The 9,627-nt window shown below is 39.0% G+C and overlaps 1 protein-coding gene across 1 annotated transcript; it reads right to left on the bottom strand.

Moving 5' to 3' along the window:
* Nucleotides 1-4,957: 4,957 nt before the first annotated feature.
* Nucleotides 4,958-6,124, bottom strand: LOC139724367 (uncharacterized). Its single transcript, XM_071635518.1, has one exon. It carries the CDS (start codon nucleotides 6,122-6,124, stop codon nucleotides 4,958-4,960), a length of 1,167 nt encoding a protein of 388 aa, XP_071491619.1.
* Between the last annotated feature and the right edge of the window lie 3,503 nt (nucleotides 6,125-9,627).

Raw genomic sequence — 9,627 nt, 5'->3', positions numbered from 1 at the left:
TATGTGAGTATTTCGATTGCACAATTGAGAAATTTATCCCAAATATTGCTGCATAATGTGTCATGTCATGTCAAACTTGTTTGAATGTAAAAAAGCTGTCAGAAATTTGGTTTATCGTAACGTTTGATCTGTGCGCGACTGCTCCACACAGGAGCCGCAATCATTGACTTCGGTCTGTATACGGAGGGGATCCGTGATTAAGCCAGACGCAGTCTCCGCGGAACATTCCCCGACGGACAGATACAGACCGATCTTTCGGTCAACTTGCTGGGTAGCTTCTATGACGCTGCAGTGGTGTAATAGACTAGTACGTCGTGCTGCAACGCGAGTACTGTTCCGTGTCCTTTTTAATAGCTACAGCGTGGAGCGACAGGATAGTTTTCCACGTCCACCTGCAACAGGAGTTTAGGCGCCCTCTGACCGAGCAAGGGGCGGGGCACCGATCTCCTTGGGTACTGGTGTTACCAGGTTTACTGCTTGATTGGACGACAGGGCTTATTATTATTATGCACATGAGCTGTAAAATAACTCGTCTTATTCATATTCCACTTAGTTGACATTATATCATGTAATATACAGAGTACAAAACAAAATTATCGTGACATTGTATATATAATATATAAACACAAAGATGGAGGGGTGCATGTAGAGCCCACTAATGTCATAACGACCACTAATGTCATAGACACGTCGACCACAATATAATGTCAAAATCGGATTATCCACAAAAGTTAATGTCATAACACGTCGACCACAAATGTCAAAATTTTCATTTTTACTGCAAATGTCATGACAGGTCAACCACATTTAGTGTCAAATTTTCCAAATTTACCGTTGCAAAATCTTGTTGATCAAACTATTCTCTCATTGTTTGGCAATTGACCCCAAATTTGGCACGTGAGACCGCTATTAAAGGCAGATATTCAAGAGAACTTATTCGTTAGTATCACATGTGTTGCCATGGCAACGGCATATTTTCATTAAAAATTGTGGATCGAACTACTAGTACTCTGTCATTTTTTGAGCAAATGACCCCAAATGTGGCATGTGTGACCGCTATCAAATGAATATGTGAAAGACATCTTTTTCGTTAGTATTCGATAATGCGTTGCTATGGCAAAGGCAATTAAAAAAAAAAATCTTACAAAATGTTGTGGATCGAACTGCAGTGTACTCTCTCATTTTTTGAACACTTGACCCCAAATTTAGCATGTGTGACCGCCATCAAAGTTAGATGTGCGGAACACCTTTTATCATTATTATTATCATTATAACATTAATGCGTTGCCATGGCAAGAGCATATTCTCAGTAAAAAAAAAAAACTTTGGGATCTAACTTCTCTCTCATTTTTTGAGCAATTAACCCAAAATTTGGCATGTGTGACGGCTATCAAATAAAGATGTGCAAGACGCCTTTTTGTTAGCATTGCAAATTTGTTTTAAAAAACTACAAAATGTTGTATCATTTGCACTTAAGGAAATATATTTGATTTCCAGCTTCTATTTTGGCGGTTATCTTGAACATTGCAAAACCCTGAAAGATCTTGCATTATTCAGATTCGGATAGCCATCACTTCTTATATAATTTCAATTTCCATCATTCATGCGGTGCCTTTAATTACGGATCACGTACCGCAATACGAAACCAACGACCTTTCGACTCTGGCAGATTTGCCTCTATATAGAAGGAAACAAAATAAAGTGCGGGACCCTGTGTGTGTGTGTGTGTGTGTGTGTGTGTGTGTGTGTGTGTGTGTAAGAGAGAGGGGAGAAAAGAGAGACATGAGAGAACAGATTGTTATGGAAAGTATATATTGCCTATTGAGAGTTCGACACAATGATAATCTCTCATTCAACTAAAGGTTGTTAGCTCATGTACATCTTCATACAGTTATATAGTATTAGTACATTGTATAAGATATAAACCACTTGTACAATGCGTGTAACTTCAATTTCAGTTTCAGTTTCAGTAACTTTTATTTCTCCACTTGTACATAACGGAAAATAAGTATAACAATATCAAACATATTTTTTCACAAGCCATGAAAATATAAACAAGATTAACAAGTATATTATCGTGTGAAATAATGCATGATTTTCATTATACTGATCTTTAAGTGTACAGGTGGGGGAGATAGTCAGTTACCAATAAGCAAATCGCATGACTTGGACAAGAGCCTCTGAACATAATATGCCTTGTAACATTTTTATTTTAACTAGAAGAACGGAATACACACACGTAGAACAAATAACGTAAATCTCAAAGTATTTTAAATGTCATTTGACCTGAAAGGACGACACAAGTTGGAATGTATAAAGACGAAAAAACAAACAAACAAACACCAAGAATGAGGGATCCGGATATAGGAAGAGTTGTTTTTGTCCTACGCATTCACTGTAAAATATGCCACTGCTTGCATTTCAAGAACAATATCATAATGTATTCAAATTCATGAAATTCTTCCGTCGAAGTGTTTCCATTGCAACTGATTGATAAATTACCCTACATTGACTTAAAATTATTCACGTCGATCTAGATAGGGTAATTTGTCAATCAGTTCTAATATTATATATCCCAGAAAACAGTACCGAACAAATAGCATTTGATCAACGGCATACAGCTTGAAGAAGCAGTCGCATCATACAGTAGTCACATAACAAGATGAACGGGTGTTTGCAAGTGGATACAACAATGTAAGACCCACTATATGAAAGATGTCCTAACGATTGGTAATCGATCACGTGATATGTATTATATATATATATACGTAGGCCTATAGGCATACAAATCGAGTACATTTACTTTTGTTCATTGTGACTCTGCATGTGCACAGAAAATGCTAGCAAACCGTGAATGTTTCAATGTAATAAAATCGGACATGAAAATAATAGGAAAAATCATTGGAATCTACTAAACTCTATATATTACAAAGTATAGTACTTATTTTGGCCAGTACCATCGGAATATACATGACACGCCATTTTTGGCATGCAATCATTACATCTCAATGACAGAGTCCTACGTTTCATCATCAACAAGTATTTCAGATCACCAAGATGGCGTGTAATTCAACCTATGAGATTGAAACATGCAATCTGTTTCTGTTTACCTCCTCATAAGAAAATGCCTCTCCAAAGGGCTTTATCTCATTGGAGGAGTCGTTTCACGACTTGAAAGACTACAAAGAAACAAAAAACAAAAACCCCAAACAGGGTTACCGTTACAACTCTTTCGCACGGAAGTCGAGAGAACGTCGCACGTCGCCGAGACTTCTCTGCATTGTTGCCGGGTAAGTCGCCATGAGCCTTCGCATGCATGGTCTGAAAACATACGCAGATAAAATAATTTGTCCCTGCAACATGGCCGCAACTGATAGAGACGTCTCCGAGACCTGTCGGAGACTAGAGAAAGTCTCCAGGAAAGAAAATAACAAATTAGATGTTCGATTCTCCCGCAACTCTCCGAAGACTCTGCTAGTCTCCAGTATAGACGCCTCCACAACCAGTAAGATTCGAGTTGCCGCCAGGTTATCAGCTATAGTCTCCATGCCAACGAGATACCCATGTCAGGTATACAGTCTATGTTACTTTTTTATTATTTAATAACGGACACAAATTATGTTGTGGTTTGAGCACATCACTATAATACCTTACACTATTTACATGCGTCTTATAGTCATGGTTCAGACTCTTTAAAACTTCAAAACAAAGAACGTTCCATAAACCAGCTAGGCCTATATCTTCTTCATAAGAAAGAATAATCATCCCTTCTCGAATTACTCAATGTTAACCAGTACAACATGAAAGTATGGAATGTGACTTTAAGTTCTAAAAATGGCACCTGCCTAGATCGGAGCTGAACGAATAATTCTTTCTTTTCCTTTTTAATCACATGACGCAAATGCAAAATATCGTATTTGCAAAACTGCGGAACAATTAGTTTCAACGCATCATAGTATGCATATTAAAGCACGAACAGTGTTCATCCGCCCTCTGTGAGAATTCAATACCTCCACCGACTCCGCACAAAGCACAACATCAATCAGGGGCCCGTTTCATACAACTTGTTATCAGTGGCAAATGCCACATTTCTATGACAAATTTGCTCTCAACCAAATAGATGCAAGGATTTCAGTAGCTTGTCACATCTATGACAACTTGTCACTGATGACAAGTTTTATGAAACGGGCCCTAGGTTTCCCCGAAGACAACGGGAATATTCCTCTCTAAGGAAAGGTTAATAAAAAAAAAAATACTATCTCCAGCAAAAATAGCTTTGAAGGTTCCTATAGATATCGTGATTATAAGGCGAGTTAATATTTTGTAATATTTACTGAAAATGCTCTTATTAATTCACAATCAATCATTATTCGTCGGCAAACGTAAGCACACACTATACCCTACACATAAAAACGAATGCTAATGTCAGCAGCAAATTAAAATTTTTTCCATCGAAATTGTCACATGGAGAAGAACCGCATTCCCTAAGATAATGACTTAGCTACAAAAAAAATAGAACAACCTCTTTATAAGATGAGAGAACATGCGGCAAATCTGACAAAGAAATCAAAATGGTAGGATTTTATGAATATACATATCAGAACGAAAAATTACAGTGCTATGCATTGTCTACAAACAAAATCACTTCCCATTTAAGAAAACAGCTGAGCTCCACGAAAAAAAAAAATCCTCACATTTTGCATTTGAGCAGTCTCAGCAATTCATGAAATCATTATTTTGACGGAAAATCGATATCAATACATTGTACCAACCACTTTACTCAGCAGAATTTCAAGTATAAAGTATATCCAAATTTGTAATGAGATGTTATAAATGGCATCTTGTCAGCAATAGAAGAGTTGTTGGAATGGGGATCAAAATAGCACTCCGCTTCAAACAATTCTTACTGATTGCTCAAATAGCTCTCATTATTTTTCCGTAGTAGATCGTACGTTCTTTATCTCATTTCGTAGGCCATGATGCGGTGATTGGCTCCGTCAACGACATAAGCCACTGTGTTCAGCTGTCCCGCCTGTGTGACGGTCAAACCTCTCACGTAGTTGAAGCCTTCCCCAAAGTTGCCCAAGAACTCTCCGGTGGGACTGTACACAAGAACTGTCTCCACGCTGATACCTCGCATGAAGCCGTTACGGACGGTGACATAGATGTTGTCGTGGTGATCGACGGCTAAACCTCTGCAGTCCCACGACTTCCCGTTGTGCTTGACGTCGATGATCCGCAGTGCCTTGTTGTTATGCGTATTCCAGACCTGGATCCGGTGGTTCTTGAATTCTGCCACAACCAGGTGTTGTTGCGAATTCATTGCGATAAACCAAGGCGTATTCATCTGTCCGAGCGCTGATCCCAGGCCGCCTAAGATTTCAGTACAATGGCGCTGCTGATTAAAGACAAAGATGCAGTGTTTGAAGCAATCGGAAACGTACACGTCTCCATTTCGGGCTACTGCGATACCACAGGGCTGGTGGAGAGTCTCTTGTCCAAACACCTGGGTGGGGACAAAATTGCTGAATTCCACAACGCAGTGATTAGCGAGATCCGTCACAACAAAAGTCTTTCCTGTCCAAGCAATGCCATAAGGGTCAAACTTACCCGAGCCCTGCATTAACTTTTGCGGAGAGGTGAATTTATTGACTGGTCGAAAGTTGGAATCGAACACTTGAACCTGGTTTGAATCCTTGTCGGTTACGACGAAGATGTTTTCGTGCTTAATAACGTCATGAGGATTGTGCATACGCGGCTTAAAGGTTTTGACCAAATTCCCCCGTACCCAGACCAGGACCGAGACGGGACTGTGCTTTACGTCACTGCCACAGACTTTGACGTGGATCTTGTGGTGCCCGATGTCTTTCAAAGACACCCTCGTGACGCATATTCCGCTGGCAGACAGCTGGTTGGGAACCACAAGATTGGCTGTCTGACCACCCGGTGTCTCCATCACTAGATCCAATGTGGACAGAGCTTGTGGCTGTACAATAGGGTTTCCATGGCTCCCACGCAGGGTGATGCTGATCTCAAGCATTGACCCAACTGGCAGTTTGGTCCTCGACACACCCACTGTCGTCTTCTGGACGTCTGGAACAGATGGAGCTCCGGGGTATGACATTTTCGTCTGCAAAAGTCCAACATGATAATAATAGAGTATTGTGAATCTTGTAATCACATCATTTACGCCGAACACATAAACTGCGCAGTTCTAAAGCTTCACAATATTCAAAGTGTTGCAGTGACCTGCCATAAAGTGTTATGAAAAAAAAAGAGATTACAGATTTATAGTTATTGCACAGAAATTAGCATTATGTCTTGAACTATCTATTGCTCTACAGTGCGTATTAAAAAAAAAGGTAATCCAACTTTGGAGGGCTACCATTTCTGAATTGTCAGCTATGGAGAGCTCAATGTTGGTTGTGAGGAAAGAGGAACTCTTCCTCTTTCCATTGATACCTATTTATGTTTACAAATGTCATGCATGACTGATCACATGAACTATAAAGACAACAATGACAAATTGCCCTTTTTCCAAGTTTGAGTGTCACATGAAGGAACAATGCATATCTCATTGAAGGGATGAGATTTGTCAGTGAAATTGTCATTAACAAACAGGCCAGCCTGTACGAATGCGCGTTTGTGTTTAGGTTTGTATTCAGGGTTTCTTCTAACATTTTATAGTCCGTATTAAACCAGCAACATGGCCACCTGTCCAATAACCTGCATTATTATCCATACAGAGGATTTTTAGAGCCCAAATGCAGTGTATAAGTGTTCTTTTGTCGACACACCTAATAACCTCCGACCCACTTAGAAAGTTTGTTGAACTCGACCAATAATTTTTTGCCGAGGTGACCAATATCTAAAATATTGGACGGCAAGAGGGGGATTCCCCGAAGTTTTTAGAAACTGCACCGTGATTGGTTCAGATATACGAGATGACCCGAAATATGAAGTGAAAACGTCTGTGATTGGTCAATCACGAATTAACTAAGATATCGGGGTTTTTTTTCTACAATTTTGTGTTGGTAAATAAAAATATTCTTTGCTAAAATCCTCTGTAGGATGATAATGATGACATTGGATGTCCTATTTTCGGTTAATACAAGGAAATATTGGACTCGCTAAGCAAAATATTGGACTCGTCTTCGACTCGTCCAATATTTGTGCACAGCTCGTCCAATATTTATATTATATTGGATGGCTATGAATGGGATACCAGGGGATATTGCATGAGTTAGGGCCAATATTGCACGAATCGAAGATGAGTGCAATATTGACCCTAACGAGTGCAATATTCCGTGGTTTTCCATGAATCAAGGCCATCCAATATAATTATTATCATCTATACAATCAAGCAGAGCAAGCATAAACTGCACAAAATTACCCGGCTTCTACTCGTCTTTGAAGTTGACTCGGCAGTCCCATCCCAGGCGCTTAAAAAGGGGAAGCCCCTAAAACTGCGTATGAAACAAACAACTAGCAAGATGTTTGCGCGCTTGTGAAAAAATGACGCGCACTAGTAGCAACCGTTTGCGCATTCAGCAAGCGCTCACGCAATAAACGAGACAGAATTGAATATCGTGTGATCTTGAACGGCAAGTAACAACGGTAGCCTACGGGGAATTAATACGTTGGTCTATGCGATTCGTTCAATAAGCTCTGATATTGAACGGTAAAAATTGAGCGGACTACAATACGCGTTTTTAATGCGCCGCTAAAACGTCCTATATAGATGATAATTCCTTGTATCAACCTCAAGGCCATCCAATATTATATAAATAGTCACTCCCACAAGGCCAACCAATAGAGTCCATTTTCTCTGTTCATATTCCACGCATGACTCATAGCGACAAACCATGTTTTGAGAATTAAGGGAGAAAACGAATAATGGGTTAACCTTTCTGGGAGTGACCAAGTATAATCAACAACATGGCCATGTTGAAGGGTATGGACCATAAAAGGTTCAAAGAAACCATACACACAAACATGCCGTCATTCGTACAGGCTGACATGTTAATCTGACCAATTTCATTAACAGATGTCATTCATCCAGTGAGACATTCATTGTTCCTTCATGACGTGACACTCAAACTTGGAAAAAGGGCAATTTGTCATTGTTGTCTTTACAGTCCATGTAATCAGTCATGCATGACATCTGTAAACATAATTAGGTATCAATGGAAAGAGGAGGAGTTCCCCTTTCCTCGCAACTAAAATTGAGCTCTCCATAGCTGACAATTAAGAAATGATAGCCGTCCAAAATTGGATTACCTTTTTTTGATGCGCACTGGTACTGTAGATATCTTGAATATTTGCAATTCTGAAACAGTTTCAATTCTGTGAACATACATTTATCATGAAATAATTCTTTGTAAAAATTTATTTTGACTTCGACTTCTGAAAATTCTATGAATAGCTCTTCGACGTTTAAGCACATTTTTAAGTTTTCCAAATTCGTTTGATATCTATTTTTTAACGTATATAAAAAAAAATGGAAAAAGGGTCGGGGACGGCGTACGGATTTGGGATTTCAAATTATTGTCCAAAAACTCAATTACTATAACTTGATCGTTTATGAAAGACCTGAACGCATTTATATGCTCTAACCAAAGAGGTTCACGAGATGGAGTAACAGCAGTGTTAATTCCTTTGATCCCATGTTTGATGCCGCCACTATGAAATACTTGAAGTATGTGCTAAACTGGAGCTGACTCACAGATAGGAAGACAGTTGTTTCATGAATGTGGCATTGCATCATGATTCGTTAATCTCAATGGAAGATAATTATGTCTTTATGATGGTAATTACTTTTCGCTGTCCCTTCTTATGAAACATGAACAGTATATAAATGTACAGGCACAGGGATGTGCGAATAAAAATTCCACAAAAATTGATGAACTAAGAATTAGAATTACCCGACTCGACATGTTTTTACACCAATCTAACAAACGATTGAATAAAGAACTACACTTGAAGATTGTACCATATCAGTTTCATATGTCGGAAGTGATCGGAAAGATAATAAAATTAACTTTCCAGTACGGGTGCAGTTCAAATATTTTTACAACGTACGGCTCAGATTTACGCTTTTTGACATAATCCTGGACAGGAGTTACTTTCTTTTTCATATGCCTTATCAGCTGAAATTTAATTCCTTTAATACAAAAACAAACAAAATATTGCCAATTATGTCAGCGTTTTAAAGGAAACATCTCTTTGCTCGGAAAGACGGCGGCATCGAACCCCGATCATCAAAGTCACAAATGCACCTGTGGAATTCTTTTGTACATTAAAAAAAAAAACTGACAACTGTTTGAATGTTTACAGATAGTTGGAACTCCATTTCTGAAACCTCCTTGCTCTAACGAGATTGCTATCCAAGGATGATCTTACACGTATGAGCCTCCTTACCTTATAATCCTCTCCCATGGGCGTCACCAAGGGGGGTGCGCTGGGTGCGAACGCACCCCCCTTCAGAACCTTTAAAAAAAAAGAAAAAAAAAACACGCTTCAGTCTGCGAGCGACCTCAACGCCGGACGCTAAATAATTGTTCTTTTTTTATTTTTCTTGTTCTTTTTTTTAATTTTGCATCAGGATTAAAAAACTAAAAACAAAAC

The sequence above is a fragment of the Diadema antillarum genome, unplaced genomic scaffold, assembly GCF_040938485.1.
Source record: "Diadema antillarum isolate AM-2024a unplaced genomic scaffold, OU_Dant_1.0 scf00000211, whole genome shotgun sequence".
In the NCBI taxonomy this organism is placed as follows: domain Eukaryota; kingdom Metazoa; phylum Echinodermata; class Echinoidea; order Diadematoida; family Diadematidae; genus Diadema; species Diadema antillarum.
Note: the sequence above shows the minus strand (reverse complement) of the source record. Positions and strands in the feature narration are given on the sequence as shown.